At 32.4% G+C, this 23,479-nt stretch overlaps 1 protein-coding gene across 1 annotated transcript in view; it reads right to left on the reverse strand.

Moving 5' to 3' along the window:
* Window positions 1–317: 317 nt before the first annotated feature.
* Window positions 318–23,479, reverse strand: part of NCMAP (non-compact myelin associated protein) — a 151,020-nt gene continuing 127,858 nt past the window's right edge. Inside the window, exons 2-4 of the mRNA XM_053707195.1 lie at window positions 12,902–12,991; window positions 11,820–11,904; window positions 318–897 (exon numbers count right to left, since the gene is read on the reverse strand). Of these exons, the coding sequence (XP_053563170.1) occupies window positions 759–897; window positions 11,820–11,904; window positions 12,902–12,986 (309 nt within the window). The 5' untranslated portion in view covers window positions 12,987–12,991 and the 3' untranslated portion in view covers window positions 318–758. The remainder of the gene's footprint in view (window positions 898–11,819; window positions 11,905–12,901; window positions 12,992–23,479) is intronic.

The raw sequence follows: 23,479 nt of genomic DNA on the forward strand, positions 1-23,479 counted from the left end.
TGCCTATTGGGTCTTTGATTTAATTAATGAAGAATAGTCATATTGTAAATAGAATATGGTTCCAAAAATATAAACTGGATTTTGTCATTGTAATGTTACCATCGTAAGATTCTTTTCTTCATTATATGATCATTTATCAGATATAATACTTTATCATGGAGTCATACAATGGTCCCAAACTAGAAGAAACCAATGGTGTACTGTATAAATAAATCCGTTTTCTTATTTTTGACAGATTATATATATATATATATATATATATATATATATATATATATATATATATATATATATATATATATATATATATATATATATGTTTTTTTTATTATTATTTTTATTATATACAGAGGTTTGCATATCCTTATATTATGCATATTTAGATTTATCTAAACCTTACCAGGGCACTTCTAATGCCCCTCTTGATCTGTCCTCTTTTGCATAGAAATGTTTTCACTGAAAATATGATTTTCATTAAGATAAACTTCATGTTTAGGCATTTGAGAAGTTAAAGGAATAACACATTATCACAGTCACACAGCTAATTGCCACATGCTGAGTCTCATATCAGCACATGTAAAACGAAAGTCGTTTGCATTGTTACACTCATAAGGTATATAGGAAGCAGCAATAGGCAGTCTCTGAAAGGGTCTGTGCCTTGCTTTTAACAGTGTGCTGTACACAGTCCTCAGCTAAGTCCATTGTTAAAAAAGGCAAGGCAGAACTTCATATTCCCAGGGTAAGTCACATCACTGCTGTCATCTGTTTTCCAGATGAATGTCAGGTGGCACAGAAGTTAAGGAAGTCGGTTGGCTCATGGAGCTGTGACATCGTGTGCTTGGGTTGTTATTCGTTTTCATGCTTTTCATACCCAGTTCCCTTTCTGTTCTTGTATGTCTAAAAAATAAACAGATAGAAGTAGTAAAGAGAACAATGAGGGATGCATAAAAGGGACATCTCTTGACATATCCTTTTAGGATCAAAGTATATTGTTTGAGGAAAGCTGATGATGATGACATCTTAAGTTCACATTGACTCACTGATTCCAGTAAGCATATATTACATTGTGTCCATTATTGACTACACTCTTTGTTTACTTTCATGTGGCAATCCTGATTTATTATATTTACATTTGATTCCTTAAGCACACCAATAGTGCAATAATATGTATTATATTTACCTGTGGCACGAATAGTGCAATAATATGTATTATATTTACCTGTGGCACGAATAGTGCAATAATATGTATTATATTTACCTATGATACCCTAAGCACAATAATATGTATTATATTTACCGGTGATACCCTAAGCACAATAATATTTATTATATTTACCTGTAATACCCTAAGCACAATAATATGTATTATATTTACCTGTAATACCCTAAGCACAATAATATTTATTATATTTACCTGTAATACCCTAAGCACAATAATATGTATTATATTTACCGGTGATACCCTAAGCACAATAATATGTATTATATTTACCGGTGATACCCTAAGCACAATAATATGTATTATATTTACCGGTGATACCCTAAGCACAATAATATTTATTATATTTACCTGTAATACCCTAAGCACAATAATATGTATTATATTTACCGGTGATACCCTAAGCACAATAATATGTATTATATTTACCTGTAATACCCTAAGCACAATAATATGTATTATATTTACCGGTGATACCCTAAGCACAATAATATGTATTATATTTACCTGTAATACCCTAAGCACAATAATATGTATTATATTTACCTGTAATACCCTAAGCACAATAATATGTATTATATTTACCTGTAATACCCTAAGCACAATAATATGTATTATATTTACCGGTGATACCCTAAGCACAATAATATGTATTATATTTACCGGTGATACCCTAAGCACAATAATATTTATTATATTTACCTGTAATACCCTAAGCACAATAATATTTATTATATTTACCTGTGATACCCTAAGCACAATAATATGTATTATATTTACCGGTGATACCCTAAGCACAATAATATGTATTATATTTACCTGTGATACCCTAAGCACAATAATATGTATTATATTTACCTATGATACCCTAAGCACAATAATATGTATTATATTTACCGGTGATACCCTAAGCACAATAATATGTATTATATTTACCTGTGATACCCTAAGCACAATAATATTTATTATATTTACCTGTAATACCCTAAGCACAATAATATGTATTATATTTACCGGTGATACCCTAAGCACAATAATATTTATTATATTTACCTGTAATACCCTAAGCACAATAATATGTATTATATTTACCGGTGATACCCTAAGCACAATAATATGTATTATATTTACCTGTGATACCCTAAGCACAATAATATGTATTATATTTACCGGTGATACCCTAAGCACAATAATATGTATTATATTTACCTGTGATACCCTAAGCACAATAATATGTATTATATTTACATGTGATACCCTAAGCACAATAATATGTATTATATTTACCGGTGATACCCTAAGCACAATAATATGTATTATATTTACCTGTGATACCCTAAGCACAATAATATGTATTATATTTACCTGTAATACCCTAAGCACAATAATATGTATTATATTTACCTGTAATACCCTAAGCACAATAATATGTATTATATTTACCGGTGATACCCTAAGCACAATAATATGTATTATATTTACCGGTGATACCCTAAGCACAATAATATTTATTATATTTACCTGTAATACCCTAAGCACAATAATATTTATTATATTTACCTGTGATACCCTAAGCACAATAATATGTATTATATTTACCGGTGATACCCTAAGCACAATAATATGTATTATATTTACCTGTGATACCCTAAGCACAATAATATGTATTATATTTACCTATGATACCCTAAGCACAATAATATGTATTATATTTACCGGTGATACCCTAAGCACAATAATATGTATTATATTTACCTGTGATACCCTAAGCACAATAATATTTATTATATTTACCTGTAATACCCTAAGCACAATAATATGTATTATATTTACCGGTGATACCCTAAGCACAATAATATTTATTATATTTACCTGTAATACCCTAAGCACAATAATATGTATTATATTTACCGGTGATACCCTAAGCACAATAATATGTATTATATTTACCTGTGATACCCTAAGCACAATAATATGTATTATATTTACCGGTGATACCCTAAGCACAATAATATGTATTATATTTACCTGTGATACCCTAAGCACAATAATATGTATTATATTTACATGTGATACCCTAAGCACAATAATATGTATTATATTTACCGGTGATACCCTAAGCACAATAATATGTATTATATTTACCTGTGATACCCTAAGCACAATAATATTTATTATATTTACCTGTAATACCCTAAGCACAATAATATGTATTATATTTACCTGTGATACCCTAAGCGCAATAATAGTGCAATAATATTTATTATATTTACTTGTGATACCCTAAGCACAATAATATTTATTAATTATATTTACCTATGATACCCTAAGCACAATAATATTTATTATATTTACCTGTGAAACCCTAAGCACAATAATATTTATTATATTTACCTGTAATACCCTAAGCACAATAATATGTATTATATTTACCGGTGATACCCTAAGCAGACCAATAGTGCAATAATATTTATTATATTTACCTGTAATACCCTAAGCACAATAATATTTATTATATTTACCTGTGATACCCTAAGCACAATAATATGTATTATATTTACCTGTAATACCCTAAGCAGACCAATAGCACAATAATATTTATTATATTTACATGTAATACCCTAAGCACAATAATATTTATTAATTATATTTACCTGTGATTCCCTAAGCACAATAATATTTATTATATTTACCTGTGAAACCCTAAGCACAATAATATTTAGTATATTTACATGTGATACCCTAAGCACAATAATATGTATTAAATTTACCTGTGATACCCTAAGCACAATAATATGTATTATATTTACCTGTGATACCCTAAGCACAATAATATTTATTATATTTACCTGTAATACCCTAAGCACAATAATATTTATTATATTTACGTGTAATACCCTAAGCACAATAATATTTATTATATTTACCTGTGAAACCCTAAGCACAATAATATTTATTATATTTACCTGTAATACCCTAAGCACAATAATATGTATTATATTTACCTGTAATACCCTAAGCACAATAATATGTATTATATTTACCTGTGATACCCTAAGCACAATAATATGTATTATATTTACCTATGATACCCTAAGCACAATAATATGTATTATATTTACCTGTGATACCCTAAGCACAATAATATGTATTATATTTACCTGTGATACCCTAAGCACAATAATATGTATTATATTTACCTATGATACCCTAAGCACAATAATATGTATTATATTTACCTGTGATACCCTAAGCACAATATTTATTTTATTTACCTGTGATACCCTAAGCACAATAATATTTATTAAATTTACCTGTAATGCCCTAAGCACGATAATATGTATTATATTTACCTGTGATACCCTAAGCACAATAATATGTATTATATTTACCTGTGATACCCTAAGCACAATAATATGTATTATATTTACCTGTGATACCCTAAGCACAATAATATGTATTATATTTACCTGTGATACCCTAAGCACAATAATATGTATTATATTTACCTGTGATACCCTAAGCACAATAATATGTATTATATTTACCTGTGATACCCTAAGCGCAATAATAGTGCAATAATATTTATTATATTTACTTGTGATACCCTAAGCACAATAATATTTATTAATTATATTTACCTGTGATTCCCTAAGCAGACCAATAGTGGAATAATATTTACCTGTGATACCCTAAGCACACCAATAGTGCAATAATATTTATTATATTTACCTGTGATACCCTAAGCACAATAATATTTATTAATTATATTTACCTGTGATTCCCTAAGCAGACCAATAGTGGAATAATATTTACCTGTGATACCCTAAGCACACCAATAGTGCAATAATATTTATTATATTTACCTGTGATACCCTAAGCACAATAATATTTATTAATTATATTTACCTGTGATACCCTAAGCAGACCAATAGTGCAATAATATTTATTATATTTACATGTGATACCCTAAGCACAATAATATTTATTATATTTACCTGTAATACCCTAACCAGACCAATAGTGCAATAATATTTATTATATTGACCTGTGATACCCTAAGCAGACTAACAGTGCAATAATATGTATTATATTTACCTGTGATACCCTAAGCACAATATTTATTTTATTTACCTGTGATACCCTAAGCACAATAATATTTACTATATTTACATGTGATACCCTAAGCACAATAATATGTATTATATTTACCTGTGATGCCCTAAGCACAATAATATTTATTATAATTACATGTGATACCCTAAGCACAATAATATTTATTATATTTACATGTGATACCCTAAGCACAATACTATGTATTATATTTACATGTGATACCCTAAGCACAATAATATGTATTATATTTACATGTGATACCCTAAGCACAATAATAGTGCAATAATATTTATTATATTTACCTGTGATATCCTAAGCACAATAATATTTATTATATTTACCTGTGATATCCTAAGCACAATAATATTTATTATAATTACATGTGATACCCTAAGCACAATAATATGTATTATATTTACATGTGATACCCTAAGCACAATAATATGTATTATATTTACATGTGATACCCTAAGCACAATAATCTTTATTATATTTACCTGTGATACCCTAAGCAGACCAATAGCACAATAATATTTATTATATTTACCTGTAATACCCTAAGCACAATAATATTTATTATATTTACCTCTGATACCCTAAGCACAATAATATTTATTATATTTACCTGTAATACCCTAAGCACAATAATATGTATTATATTTACCTGTGATACCCTAAGCACAATAATATGTATTATATTTACCTGTGATACCCTAAGCACAATAATATGTATTATATTTACCTGTGATACCCTAAGCACAATAATATTTATTATATTTACCTGTAATACCCTAAGCACAATAATATGTATTATATTTACCTGTGATACCCTAAGCACAATAATATGTATTATATTTACCTGTAATACCCTAAGCACAATAATATGTATTATATTTACCTGTGATACCCTAAGCACAATAATATGTATTATATTTACATGTGATACCCTAAGCACAATAATATGTATTATATTTACCTGTGATACCCTAAGCAGACCAATAGCACAATAATATTTATTATATTTACCTCTGATACCCTAAGCACAATAATATTTATTATATTTACCTCTGATACCCTAAGCACAATAATATGTATTATATTTACCTGTGATACCCTAAGCACAATAATATGTATTATATTTACCTGTGATACCCTAAGCACAATAATATGTATTATATTTACCTGTGATACCCTAAGCACAATAATATGTATTATATTTACCTGTGATACCCTAAGCACAATAATAGTGCAATAATATTTATTATATTTACCTGTGATATCCTAAGCACAATAATATTTATTATATTTACCTGTGATATCCTAAGCACAATAATATTTATTATAATTACATGTGATACCCTAAGCACAATAATATGTATTATATTTACATGTGATACCCTAAGCACAATAATAGTGCAATAATATTTATTATATTTACCTGTGATATCCTAAGCACAATAATATTTATTATATTTACCTGTGATATCCTAAGCACAATAATATTTATTATAATTACATGTGATACCCTAAGCACAATAATATGTATTATATTTACATGTGATACCCTAAGCACAATAATATGTATTATATTTACATGTGATACCCTAAGCACAATAATCTTTATTATATTTACCTGTGATACCCTAAGCAGACCAATAGCACAATAATATTTATTATATTTACCTGTAATACCCCAAGCACAATAATATTTATTATATTTACCTCTGATACCCTAAGCACAATAATATTTATTATATTTACCTGTAATACCCTAAGCACAATAATATGTATTATATTTACCTGTGATACCCTAAGCACAATAATATGTATTATATTTACCTGTGATACCCTAAGCACAATAATATGTATTATATTTACCTGTGATACCCTAAGCACAATAATATTTATTATATTTACCTGTAATACCCTAAGCACAATAATATGTATTATATTTACCGGTGATACCCTAAGCACAATAATATGTATTATATTTACCTGTAATACCCTGAGCACAATAAGATGTATTATATTTACCTGTGATACCCTAAGCACAATAATATGTATTATATTTACATGTGATACCCTAAGCACAATAATATGTATTATATTTACCTGTGATACCCTAAGCAAACCAATAGCACAATAATATTTATTATATTTACCTGTAATACCCTAAGCACAATAATATTTATTATATTTACCTGTGATACCCTAAGCACAATAATATTTATTATATTTACCTGTAATACCCTAAGCACAATAATATGTATTATATTTACCTGTGATACCCTAAGCACAATAATATGTATTATATTTACCTGTGATACCCTAAGCACAATAATATTTATTATATTTACCTGTGATACCCTAAGTACAATAATAGTGCAATAATATTTATTATATTTACCTGTGATACCCTAAGCACAATAATATTTATTATATTTACCTGTGATACCCTAAGCACAATAATAGTGCAATAATATTTATTATATTTACCTGTGATACCCTAAGCACAATAATATTTATTATATTAACCTGTGAAACCCTAAGCACAATAATATTTAGTATATTTACATGTGATACCCTAAGCACAATAATATGTATTATATTTACCTGTGATACCCTAAGCACAATAATATTTATTATATTTACCTGTGATACCCTAAGCACAATAATATTTATTATATTTACATGTGATACCCTAAGCACAATAATATTTATTATATTTACCTGTGATACCCTAAGCACAATAATATTTATTATATTTACATGTGATACCCTAAGCACAATAATATTTATTATATTTACCTGTGATACCCTAAGCACAATAATATTTATTATATTTACATGTGATACCCTAAGCACAATAGTATTTATTATATTTACCTGTGATACCCTAAGCACAATAATATGGTATTATATTTACATGTGATACCCTAAGCACAATAATATTTACATGTGATGCCTAAGCACAATAATATTTATTATATTTACCTGTGATACCCTAAGCACAATAGTATGTATTATATTTACCTGTGATACCCTAAGCACAATAATATTTAGTATATTTACATGTGATACTCTAAGCACAATAGTATTTATTATATTTACCTTTGATACCCTAAGCAGACAAATAGTGCAATAATATTTATTATATTTACCTGTGATACCCAAAGCTGAATAATATGTATTATATTTACCTCTGATACCCTAAGCAGACCAATAGCCCAATAATATGTATTATATTTACATGTGATACCCTAAGCACAATAATATTTATTACATTTACCTGTGATACCCTAAGCACAATAATATGTATTATTTTTACCTTTGATACCCTAAGCAGACCAATAATGCAATAATATTTATTATATTTACCTGTGATACCCTAAGCTCAATAATATGTATTATACATGTGATACCCTAAGCAAAATAATATTTGTTATATTTACATGTGATACCCTAAGCACAATAATATTTATTATGTTTACCTGTGATAGCCTAAGCAGACCAATAGCACAATAATATGTATTATATTTAGCTGTGATACCCTAAGCACAATAATATGTATTATATTTACCTGTGATACCCTAAGCACAATAATATGTATTATATTTACCTGTGATACCCTAAGCACAATAATATGTATTATATTTACCTATGATACCCTAAGCACAATAATGTGTATTATATTTACCTGTGAAACCCTAAGCACAATAATATTTATTGTATTTACATGTGATACCCTAAGCACAATAATATTTATTATATTTACATGTGATACCCTAAGCACAATAATATTTATTATATTTACCTGTGAAACCCTAAGCACAATAATATTTATTATATTTACTTGTGATATCCTAAGCACAATAATATTTATTATATTTACATGCGCTACTACAAGCTAGCTGGTAATTGATGGCTGCACACATTTGTCTCTAGTTCTTGGCTCACCAGGTGCGCTAGCTCCCAGTAGAGCATTACTGCTCTGGAAAAGCAATGGGCCAGATTATAAGTGGTGCACTAACAAGCAACGCACAATCAATATCATGATTATCGTGGCTGTTTGTGAGCATCGGATATAATGCTCGATTAACAAGTTGAAAGTGAACTTGATAGCTTGGTTAAAGGGACATAATACTCATATGCTAAATCACTTGAAACTGATGCAGTATAACTGCAAAAAGCTGACAGGAAAATATCACCTGAGCATCTCTATGTAAAAAAGGAAGATATTTTATCTCACAATTTCCTCAGCTCAGCAGAGTAAATTCTGTGTAAAAAGTTATACTCAGCTGCTCCCAGCTGCAGGTAAAAAAAAAATTAAAAATGAAGAAGTGAACAGCAGCCAATCAGCATCAGCAGTACTGAGGTCATGAACTCTTTTACTGTGATCTCATGAGATTTGACTTAACTCTCATGAGATTTCATTGTAAACTTCCGTTAAACTGAATAGGGAAATAACATGAGAGTGCACGAGGCTCAACCCCTAAGCTGTCCCAGGACAGACACACTAATATGCTGCTTAGAAATCATTTACAATGGGAGGTGGCTACTGAGGAACTTTTGAGGTAAAATATCTTTCTTTTTTACATAGAGATGTTCAGTTGATATTTTCTAGTCAGCTTTTTACAGCTATACTGCTTCACTTTCAAGTGTTTAAACATTTGGGTATTATGGTCCTTTAACTGTTTTGCAAAACAAAAAAGTGTCACAAAACAGTACAGTTACACTCATACTAACACTTTCTAATAACAATTATTTAAAAACAAAAAAATTATAAGGGCTCAAAGAAATGAGATCTCAGGTGTTAGAAAAAGAGAAAGTAACTTAAGTTACAACATGGCAGCTCCCATTGTTTTATAAACACTAAAACTTTACACTTGTTTTGTCAATATTTAAACAACTAAGGAAACTTGAAAAACTACGGCCTCCATTACAAATGCAGCGTCACCCGCAAAATCCTCCTGCAGATTTTACGCGATTTTTATATTACATATACGGCGTAGCATACAAGTTACGCGCGTATATTTCACCCTTCGGACGTATTTTTTTTACCCATAGACTAACATAGAACAGCCGTGCAATTTGGTATCCAATATACAGCGTAAGGACTTACGCGCGCAGAATTCAGAAAATCTACTCCATTCTCATCTCGCCACATATTGCAGGCGCAGCAACCCTTGCACTGACTAAAACAGTAACGTAACTCCCTGAAAGCCTTAACAAACACATACATTTAAGCAGCATACAACAGTATACTATGATATTGTTTTATTAAGGTTTATTTGTGCATTTGAAATAGTTTGAAGCCACAACATAATCAAATGGATTGAGCTTGTAGGTACTTTATCAAATTGTGAACATATACTTGCTTATTTACTTTAAATTTCTTCTCAAAACAATCAACAATACTTGGAGGAGAGAACATTGGGAAATCATAATTGTATTACCTTCATCTCTTTATATATGGGGTTATATATGAATTTTGAATAGCGTAATTACGTGTCCCATTTATATTTGAAATCGCGGTTCATTTTTACGAGTGTTAGCCTAATTTGCATAAAACTACTCTTTATTGACACTTTCCGTGGACAAAATACTGGCGTAAGTTACTTGCGACGACTAAAATGTGTATTTGCGCACATTTCAGAAGATCGCCAGTTTGTCCTACTTACGCCAGTTTAGCATCTAACAGCGCAGTATATGTAATACCCCGATGTACAAAGTGAAATTACGGCTGGCGTGGGTTCCCACGCTTGTGCCGAAACCTGCGCCGTATATATTTGATTGCGCCCTACATCTACATGTGATTCTCAGACTAATATTTTCTTTGAGTGCAATATTCTATCTAGCATATGTTTATTAGTGTTTAATGTCCCTTTCAGATTTCTTTTCCGTGTAATTGTGCTTTAAATGTAGTGAACATAAGGTAATGTAAATTAGAGCACTGATAACTAAATGTCATGGAAGAAATAAAAATGCATAGTAAACTAGGGTTGCCACCTCAGCCATGTTTTCCTGGACACTTATGAGTTACACATGTTGCAGGGTGTGCAGGGAGGAACATGTATTGTGTTTCTGGACAGCACTATTTATATTCCTCTCTGCAGGTGCGGTCGGGCCAGGCTGTTACTAGACAGCTGGCCAGATGCGCTCTGAGGGAAAACCAGACCAGTTCAGTAGAGCACAGTGGGCGGGTCTGGAAAACCCTGTTTTTTTATAAAAGTTTACCGGATATATTAGGTTTTATAAAGCTAGCAGTCATATAATGTTATATAATTCTGCACTATGTGCAGAATTATATATAACATTATTTTTTAGGTTTACTGGCCCTTTAAGGAATGGGTGGCAACCCTAACAGTAACTGACAGACAACATGAACACCTTACAGTGTAGCAACACAATATTTTGTCTTCTATAGCACTTTAAGTAATAATATTTACTGCAAACAAATGTAACTATAAGCATTGCTAATTACCTGTTGTACATCTTGAGAGTGATCAGGACCAAAGAAAATATGATAATTACTCCTACGACAATGGCAGCGACTATTGCACCAGCACCTACAATACAGCAAGAATCCTTTTTATTACACAATATACTGAATCTGCGATAGGACCTAACCTATAAATACAGTACATTCTGTGTTTAATTAACACAGCAGCAAAACAAAAATGTCTTATCTTTTGTTCAAGAAATTGATTGAACCTCTGAAGGTGTGGTTGGTCAGGTGCACATCTGAGTAATATACTGCTACATAGCTGTCACAGCTGTCTCTGGTATAGATTCAGATCTAATTATTTGATTAGTTCCACTGAAATCAGCGGCTTGTCATGCTTGCTCACTCCTTAATTGTTGCTAATACCTTAGTTACCACTACATATCCTTAAAGAGACATGAAACCCAAACATTTTCTTTCATGATTCAGAGAGAACACACAATTTTACACAACTTTCCAATTTACTTGTATAATGTAATTTGTTTTGTTCTCTTGGAATTATTTGTTAAAAAAGCAAACCTAGGTATGCACAGGCGCTGGGAGCTAGCAGATGATTGGTGACTGCTCATATATACCTCCTATTATTGGCTTACCGATGTGGTCAGCTAGCTCCCAATAGTGGATTGCTATTTCTTCAATAAAGGATACCAAGAGAATTAAGCAGAATGTATAATAGTCAATTGGAAAGTTGTTTAAAATTGTATGCTCTATCTGAATCTGGAAAGAAACATTTTGTGTTTTATGTCCCTTTAAAAGGACATAAAACAATTATATATATCTGCAAAGATGGTCAGAGGTTAGTACACACACTGAAGAACAGGTGGTTGTATTTGTCAACTCTCTGTCTTATATCACTTTATCTTATTGTGTTCTTGGGCAATTACAAGTTGCTTGACATTTCAGATATAATGTAAAAATGTAAAAGTATCCTTGTAATTCACTTCTTTGAAAAAAATAAATTTAAATAAAACATTACCCAACTTATATATTTTTTTAATTTAATGCATTAACAGCAAACAGAAAATCCCATGATTATATAAATAATAATGCATTGCACTTACTTTGAAAGAGAATCTGTTCCTGTGACCTTGTTGTTATATTTACTGGAGATAATGTTGTGTTCATTAACTGAAGTGTTGTTGCCATGACAACTGTTAAAAAAGATGAAAATACATTAGAATCAAATTGATATAAAAAAAATCAAATTCATTTGAACGCTATCTTTTTTCTAAATTATAAAACAGAAGATACATTATTATTTGAGAAACATTGTAGAACTCATTTAGAATATCTATCAGTATCTATTCATGTTGTTGTTTTGCTTTTATACACAGTAGCTTACTCCATTTATGTCCATAAAGATAAATTGGCTACAATTAGAGTTTTGTGGTCAGACTGGTAAACCACAAGTTTGTAGTGTGATTTCCCAATTCCCTGCTCCTACTATGGTTTCAAGCTAAAAACAGTTTAAGTAAATAATGATCTAAAGTAGAAACGTTTTAAGTTATGTGTCCGTAGTTGTATTTCATGCAGTTAGATCCCACTTTACAAAGAAGTAAACACTACAATCTAGAGAGCCCTGATCTTGTTTTTAAATTCCCTTGCTAAACTGAAGAGTTATTCCATGTATCCACTATCTTTTCCTTAAAGGGACGTGAAACACAAACTTTTTCTTTCATGACTCAGATAGAGAATGCAATTTAAAACATCTTTTTAATTTTCTTATATTATATAATTTGTTATTCTCTCTGTAAGATTAGGAGCCGGACCATTTCTGGAGCACTAGATGTCAGCAGTTTTGCAAGAGCACTAGATTGCAGCACTATTTCCTGCCATGTAGTGCTACTGACACCTACCTATGATTCTCTTCAACATGGAATACCATGGGAATTAAGCAAATTTGATAATAGAAGTAAATTGAAAACATTTTTTTAACATTGTATGCTCTGTCTGAATCACAACATATTATTTTGGGGTCTCATATCCCTTTAATCTCTGTCCCCCCAAATAATGATCTTAAAAAAAGCAGCACTGCACTAGAGATCTAGATTTCAGTTTGGCACTAAAGACTAAGGGGCCAATTTACCAAGCTCCATAGAGCTTGATGCCCCGTGTTTCTGGTGAGCCTTTAGGCTCACCAGAAACAGAAGTTATGAAGCAGCTGTCTAAAGACCGCTGCTCCATAACCTGTCCACCTTCTATGAGGCGGCGGACAGACATCGCCGGAAATCAACCCAATCCAATATGATTGGGTTGATTGACACCCCCTGCTAGAAGCCGATTGGCCGCTAATCTGCAGGGGGCGGTATTACACCAGGATTTCACAAGAACTGCTGGTGCAATGATAAATGCAGAGAGCTATGCTTCCAGCATTTATAAATGTGCAGTGGACATAACCCGCAATATCGGATCATGTCCGCTCGCACATTCTTAAATAGGCCCCTAAGAATGATCACATGAGCTCAGAAGGATTTCAGTATCTATCTATCATAGATATACTAAGTAACATTTTAGCTAATTTGCAATATAAATAGAAACCTAACATAATTTAATTCAATTTTCAATGAGTATGCGGTCAGATTAGGACAAGGGCTTTCAAAGCCTTAAAGGATAATAAACCCCAATTTTTTTTCTTTCAAGATTCAGATAGAGCATGCAATTTTAAACAACTTTCTAATTGACTCCTATTATTAATTTTCCTCCGTTCTCTTGCTATCTTTATTTGAAAAGAAAGAATCTAAGCTTAGGAGTCGGCCCATTTTTCGATTCAGCACCTGGGTAGCGCTTGCTGATTGGTGGCTAAATGTAGCCACCAATCAGCAAGCGCTATCCACGGTGCTGAACCAAAAATAGGCCTTCTCCTAAGCTTAGATTTCTGCTTTTTCAAATAAAGATAGCAAAAAAAGGAGAACAAAATTATAATAGGAGTAAATAAGAAAGTTGCTTAAAATAACATGCTCTATCGGACTCATGAAAGAAAAAATGTGAGTTTAGTGTCCCTTTAGGCTGTGGGCCTAAATAGAAGTTAATTTTATTTCTCCTTGAAGAAAATTGTAATATTTATTTTTAGATTTAATTTGGGGAATTTACATTTGTTCTATGATTCACAAACAGCTCTCAAGAGCTGATTCTGCTCAACCAAAAGATTGTTTTACTCGCGTTTCAATTAGCACTTTGTTACTACTGATGATCAAGACAACAATGCAATGCAATGTCCCTTAAACAATACCTTTTACAGCCGTCATTATAAATATTAAAAACTTTAAATAAAAATATTTAAAACTGGATAAAGAGAAGTGTAGAAAAAAAAACATACAAACTATATATCTAGCCTTCAGTCAGTGGCCTAGATGTAATAAAACCCAGTTGTTTAAAGGGACATTAAACCCACATTTTCTCTTTCATGATTCAGATAGAGAATACAATTTTAAACAACTTTCTAATATACTTCTGTTATCTAATTTGCTTCATTCTGTTGAAATTCCTTCCTGAAAAGCATATCTAGATAGGCTCAGTAGATTCTGATTGGTGGCTGCACATTATTGCCTCATGTGATTGGCTCACTCATGTGCATTGCTATTTCTTTAACAAAGGATAGCTAAATATTGAAGCAAATTAGATAATAGAAGTAAATTGGAATTTTGTTTAAAACTGTCTGAATCATGAAAGAAAAATGTTGGGTTTAATGTCCCTTTATTATCTTGTGGAGAAAAAAAAACTAGCCACAAGAGATCTGTTCCCAAAGCCACAAGTTTAGCTCCATGATAATCAATTCACTTCTCTCCACATAGAAAGAGCTCTACTGGCAAGGATATCACATATCATAAAACACCTTAAAACCTTACAAAACAATCAAATTAAAATGTTGAAAAATACATCTTTGATAAAACAGTCACTTCTAACATTTGCACAAAAAAAATAATAATAAAAAAAATGTTTGAAGTAACGTGACGCAAGCATAAGATAACATACTTCACAGGGGCAAACGAGTAGGAATATGGTAAAAATGCTACTACTGGGCAGTTCATATTCACGCTAATGCCTCTTTAAGGTTGCCAGTTACAGTACATATAATTTTATTACTGTACTAGTGTTTACATATAACTGTGTTTAACTCCTTTTGCGGGGGTTAAACACGTAAAGTGAAAGTCAGCTTGAGAGTAGCACTGCATTACTAGATGCTAACTGAATACGTCTGTGGAGCCAATAACAAGAGACAAATGTGTGTCGCAGACTCGCCACCAATCACCAGCTAGCTCCCAGTAGTGTGTATGCTTATCAACAAAGAATACAAAAAGAACAAAGTGCATTTCATAATAGAAATAAATTTGAAAGTGTCTTAAAGTTAAATGAAATCTGAATCATGACTTTCGTGTCCCTTTAACAAATTTTGAACACATTTTATAGCATTCTTTTAGGTGATATATTATGTAACAGAAGTTTACAGTAATGCACATGAAACCTAACCGCAATCATATTTGGTAAGTGGTTATATTTGCACACATCTGCCGTGTCATAGACAAACTGTAGACAGAATAATATTGACTCTGCTCATCACTTCCTAAATGTATAAAATAAAGTTAAACTATATGCTCCCTGTTAACATTTGGGAGATATAACCTTTTTATAGAATAAAAATATTGGTTCAACTTAAATCTGTAACTGCTGTTTAAACATGAGTGGGTTTTTTTCTTGTTTTTTTTAAAACATCCTTAAAAGACATTCACTCACGTACCCCTGACATCATTTGTATGATTAAGGGCATTAGGTGAGGATTATGGTAGCTCAATCAGCACCAAGGCCATAGAATAGCCAACGGCATAAATGAGACAGACATTAAGGTAATTATATTAATTTGAGATATTTTCAAATTTACATTCCTTTAAAATATAGAGCTATAGCACTCAAATAGCTTGTGAGACTCACTGATGATTTAACAATAGATATTAGTGCATAAAAGTGAAGGTGTGTATCATTTTACAGGTAAGAACATTGATAAAACCTTTATCGTGCCAGACATCAGTTGTTTGTGTGACATCATTATGTTCTGGGATGTCACATGTGATGGGGGAATACTCACTATCACTGGTACTTTCTTATTGCTTTGCTTGTGGGGAAGATTTGCTTTTATAGAAAACCTATCTTGGCACCAGAGAACTTAGGACATTTAATCAGATGAGTCTGCTGTTTCACTCAGTAGTTATATGTCCTTCTGAGCTGTAGGTGATTACCAAAAAATAATGGCTGTAATAGATCCCCTATCTCCTCATCTGTACCACCTAGGGCAGAGGTAAGCACTAATGAAGAGATTTGCCATGTTACTCATACTTATGTATGTATGGAAGAAAAATCCAAACATTAATTACAGACTCAATGACACTTTACTGACTGTTACAAATGAGGAATGGGACTTGGGGATTATTATTTTAGATGATTTAAAACTTAGTAAACAATGTAGTACTGCAGCGAGTAAGGCCAGCAGAATGCTTTGATGTATTGGTAGAGGCATTTGCAGTAGAAATAGTAAGGTTCTTATGCCACTTTACAGATCATTAGTTAGGTCTCATCTTGAGTATTGTATACAGTTCTGAAAGGATATAAACAAACTTGAATCTGTGCAAAGGAGGGCTATCAAAAAAAAATAAAACGTACCAGGATAGGCTCAATTACCTAAATATGTATAGCTTAGAGGAGAGAAGGGAAAGAGGTGATATGATAGTAACTTTCAAGTACATTAAAGGGCTTAGTAAAGCTGAGCAAGTTAGTATTTTACATTAAAAGGAAAATTAATAAACAAGGGGTCATGATCTCAAGCTGAAGGGTAGTAGATTCAAGAGTAATTTGAGGAAGCACTTCTTTACAGAAATGGTGATTGATTCATGGTATAAACCACAAGAGGTGGTAATGACAAACACTGGGGGGGACATTAAGAATGCCTGGGACAAGCATAAGGCTATCCTATGAACTAGATAAGTTTATACTTTTAAGAAATATCCGGCAGACTCCCTGGGCCTATGGCTCTTATCTGCCGTCAATATCTATGTTTCTAAAGAAATTAATTACTATTAATGCATTTATTTTAACTGTATTCACCACAAAATTGTGTGCATATGCTTTTTATTCTATGCACTAGCACAACAACTTTGGCAGGTCAAATGCGGCCTATAGTCTATGCAGAACTAACATAGAGAGAAAAGTGACCACCCAGTTCAAATAGGGTTAAAAGTCTTTTGAATAAAAGGGACAGTCCACTTCAGAATTTTTTATTGTTTAAAAAGATAGATAATCCCTTTATTACCCATTCCCCAGTTTTTGTATACCCAACACTGTTATATTAATATACTTTTTACCTCTGTTATTACCTTGTATCTAAGCCTCAGCAGACTGCACCCTTATTTCAGTTCTTTTGGCAGACTTGCAGTCTAGCCAAACAGTACTGACTCATATATAACTCCACAGTAGTGAGCACAATATTATCTATATGGCACACATGAACTATAAAAGTTTGGGAGGCTAATATTGAAACAAGGGAGGCTAATATTGAGGTTTTCTTTTTCCCTGCACTTTACTTACTAGGCTCATGTCAGCCCTCTTTTGTATAAGAAGCCACATTCCTCTTTAATATGCATTATGGCAAATTCAGAGAACCGTAATCTTTTTTGTGTGCATGAGAATAACCTGAATAGATTAACTTTCTGTTTTCATCTCAATATATAATATTTTTGTACAAATACAAGAATCTTTACAAATGCAATAAAATGATTCTTCACTTTTACTTTATAATATCTGTCCGTCTGTCTATCATTCAGAACACTTGTCATTCTCATAATGATTTATGATTATCTATTTAAATTATTATAGAAAATGTATATATATATATGGCAAACTGACACTATGGGGCCCATTTATCAAGCTCTGGATGGAGTTTGAGGGCCCGTGTTTCTGGCGAGCCTGCAGACTTGCCAGAAACACCAGTTATGAAGCAGCGGTCTAAAGGCCGCTGCTCCATAACCCTGTCTGCCTGCTCTGAGCAAGCGGACAGACATCACCACAAATCAACCCGATCGAGTACGATCGGGTTGATTGACAACCCCCTGCTGGTGGCCGATTGGCCGCGAATCTGCAGGGGGCGGCGTTGCACCAGCAACTCACAAGAGCTGCTGGTGCAATGCTGAATACGGAGAGCGTATTGCTCTCCGCATTCAGTGAGGTCTGTTGGATCAGATCCGACAGACCATTGTTAAATAGGCCCCAAAGAGTGAATATAAAACACACAGATGTAACATGAGTGGGGTGAGAGTGGTAAAATGTAATCACAAGAAACCGAGATGCGAGAAATGTAATTGTCTGCTGTGTGTGGTGTGCACAGCTAGGGTTTCTATTGTGTCACTATGCACTGATTCAAGCAAACTGATTTTGTTCTTCATGATGGTGCTTTTAAAAGGACAGAATACACCAATTTTCATATATCTGCATGTAATCAACACTACTCTAAATAATAATATGCACAGATACTGATCTAAAAATCCAGTATAAAACCTTTTATAAACGTACTTAGAAGCTCGCAGTTTAGTACTGTTGATGAGGTAGTCTGGGACACCCACTGAAAGGGGCTGGGTAAACAAAACGATTAGACACTCCACACCTCCCCCTTCCCTGCATATGAAAAGATAACAAACAGGAGCCAGCAGTAGTCTGCAAACACATGTATACATCTGACACTGTGGGGTTTGGTTAGGAGTATGAAAATCAGCACAATGTATTAAAAAATTAAGCAAAACTATACATTTGTATAAAAATACTACAAGATGGGCTATTTAAATGGATCATCTACAAAACATTTATACACCCTGGAAGTGCCGCCGCTCCCCTGGGATCACCCCAAAACCATCACCACTGTGTACTGGGATTCTGTGGCACAGTCTGGAGGGGCGGGAATGGCAGGAAAACTGTGGCATTGTCTCCCTGTCTTATCAAGATGAGCTGTCTGTATAAAAGGAGTGTGTGTTTTCAATAAAATCAGTTCTTATTTCACCTGAATGCTAGTCTGTCTAGTCATTTAGGTGGGCTCCTGCTAGAATCGCTTTCCTGGGCTACATAGCAGCCTGTTCCAGGCAGAGGAAGGACCTTCAGGCAGAGCTACCTAGTCTGGGTAGCTGGAGTCTGCTACAGGGTGGGACCCTGAGTACTGGTGTTGTCGGGCATCAGGGGTGGCTACAGGCTGTGGTCACTTGCCAGCTACATAGCTGCAGTCGGCAGGGAGGAAGCAGGACCCGTTTGGCGGAGCTACCCAGTCGGGGTAGCCGGGGTATCAGTCACATATGTGTTAATCATTTTTTGTTTTAAAATAAAATACTGTAAAAATGTGTATTTTTACACTAGAATGTCCCTTTAACAAAAGTCTATGTGTTACCAAGTACAGTTTTGATTGGTTGTGGTGGAAAGCAAAATATACAATACACAGAAAGTAAGATGTTTCACAGCCCAATCAGTTAGGTCCATGTGGGAAAAAGTTGCTATTAGGAAGCTGTTTACATGGTCTAAGATAAAATCAAGCCACACACAGGACCTCTAGATCTATAAAATATTAATAAAAAACACTTTTTTAAGACTGATTATAGATTTAAGTTTCCAAAAGTATCCTTCTCTCTGCAGTTGATATTAAATATGAGTTGTGTATTTTTTAAGGATGGAATTTAGAATGCAGAAATCACACATGATATGTTGAGGTCTATGAGAGCAACTAAAAGAATAGAACATTTCATGTATTTAGGTGGATGAGTTAAATTTAGAGAAATAAAAAATGTCCAAAAACTGTAATCATAAAGGTTCCCTCAGAAATTACCTTTTAATATCTTGTCTTTAAAGGGACATGAAACCTAGACAGAGCACACAATTTTAAACAACTTTCTTATTTACTTCTATTATCACATGTTCTTCGTTCTCTTGCTATCTTTTGTTGAAAAGCAGGGGCGTAAGCTTAGGAGCCTGCACATTTCAGGAGCACTATATGGCAGCAGTTTTGCAAGAATGTTATCCATTTGCAAGAGCATTAGATGGCAGCACTATTTCCTGCCGTGTAGTGCTCCAGATTCATACCTGGATATCGCTTCAACAAAGAATATCATAGGAACAAAGCAAATTTTTATAATAGAAGTAAATTGGAACCTTTTTTTTTTTTTTAAATTGTATGTTCTGTCTGAATCACAAGAAAAATGTTAGGTTTTATATCCCTTTAAGAATACATTTTCAACACATTTAGAACACAATAGTTTTATATAAAAGGATAATTAGAAATAAAAACATTAAATATTATATAGTGATATATGTATACATCTGCTTTATTCTGTTTTAATGTGTTTTTCATGGAAATACTTCAAATTCCTATGTTCTTCTTTAAAAGAAAATGTTCTTTTTATTTTTAAATATATATATATATATATGTGCATATATAATAAATAAATATATATTCATATAAATATGTATATGTGCATATACAATATATATATATATATATATATATATATATATATATATATATATAATTCAAAAGATAATCATATCTATCTATTTTTTAAAATAAAAAGAACACATTCTTGTATGTGAAGAACATAGGAATTTCAAGTATTCCTAACTTAGTTTGGGTTTAGTGCAGTTGGTCTAACATGGTGTCTGGTTAGCGCGCAATCAATAATTGTTATTTTTTTTACAGAGCGCCCCATAGAAATCTATGTAGAAAAAGTTAGCCTGGTCGCATTATCCGAAGTTCTGAAGTTAACGATTCTCGGTCTTTCGCTCGCACGCTAACTTTTTACGTGTAATACCAGCCCTGATGCGTCCATGATCATTTTTTACTTTGAGCACAGTTAGCATGCGAGCAAAAAAAATTATTTAGCTGACGACTTGTAATTTGATTCCTATATAATAGGGGGCGCCCTAAATGATAATAATATATCAGACCTAGTGAGGTATAAAATGAACGATAGATCAATTAAATTAATACTTTAAATCAGTTGTTGTACTAAATATCGCACATAAATAAAAACAATAGGTAATGCTTCAATAATTCCAAATAAATAAAAACAATAGGTAATGCTTCAATAATTCCAAATATACAAATAAACAAATATACAAATAAAAAGTCTCTGAGGAGTGGAAATAGAGGGTGATCTTTAGGCAGCAATCTGTAGAGAACCCGGCCTGGATCCTATAGGGATGATCTACAAAACAGAAAGAGACAGATGCGCCACATGGCCCAATATTGTTTGTTCAACACAATAATTATGGTCTAGTCGTGCCAGTATAAACTCACAATTTGGAATGCACTTCAGTTAGTGCAATAGAAGCAGTCTGGGATTAATCACAGTCACCCAGCAGACCGACCTCTAGGGTAGAATGGAATAATCTGTAGTGGAAATATAAAGAGACACAGGGGTGCCTATATGGCCTAGTACAGTTTGGTCCCAAGATATATTACTCTATTTAAGTAATATACTCACAATTGGTAAAGCATCTCCAGTGATGCAAATCAGGCAGGATGGGATCAATACAGTCACCCAACAGACTATGACAGGGTTCCCACAGGAAGCAAACAGCATAGGTCCCAATGAAGGCCAAGGTTTGGTCCAAATAATGCACAAGAGCAAGTGTTTTATAAAAAAAGTAATATTTACTATATAAAAACAAGTAAAAACAAGCGACGCGTTTCTCAGCACACAGGCTGTTTCATCAGGCTTACAACATATAACTAAAACACTTGCTATTTATAGCCAACATATGTATCAGCTTTAATTGGACACACCTGTTAGGGGGGTGGCATGAAGAAATTTCTTTTTAGACTACCCTATCAGCATTCACTGTAGTGGATGACAAATGTAAATCACATTATAGATCATAACATTGTAATAAATGATGTATACCAGCAATAGTATTTATTTGTTTATTTAATTCCCCAACTATGTATTCTCATATATATTTATATATCCATCCAAAGGATCAATGATCCTGTTAGGCACCACTGACAAGTAAAGTAATATGCGTGATACAAATTCCCCATATTGATGGCTCTGCAGCATTAAAGATGCATTGACTTACTTGAAGTTAGTGTTAATATATACTTGCCTTACTTGAGGTTAATATTATTGTATCGTGTGGCGATGTGTCGATAGAAAGTAAACTTTCATATTAGCATTTCCTACGGCGTTCTCTACTTGTTACTGCGCATGCGTGTGATGTCATCTGTCAGTCTCTGTCTTACAGATGCGCATGCGTGTATCCCCTAAGTATCGTAGCGATATTCTGATGTTAATCAATTTATTTAAAGAGATTCTAATATAAAAAATATATCATGGTGTTCTGGGATAGTTTTTAGGATATACCACTATACTATTTAGATGGCAAACTTTCCTGTAAATAGGCTTAGGGTAATATCCCATTACGGTTGTAGATATTATCTTCCTCGTCAAAACCTAACTAAATATATTCTTAATCTGAAGTTACCTTTTCCTCAACATAAGTGTAATAGTGATAACTGTGTAATGATGAATAAAACGGTGACAATTTTGTAAACTACTAATCTATGTTAAAATTTATCGGAACTAATTATCATCAGAGGCTATAGATATTCATAAGGAATAAGA

The sequence above is a fragment of the Bombina bombina genome, chromosome 3, assembly GCF_027579735.1.
Source record: "Bombina bombina isolate aBomBom1 chromosome 3, aBomBom1.pri, whole genome shotgun sequence".
Taxonomy (NCBI): Eukaryota; Metazoa; Chordata; class Amphibia; order Anura; family Bombinatoridae; genus Bombina; species Bombina bombina.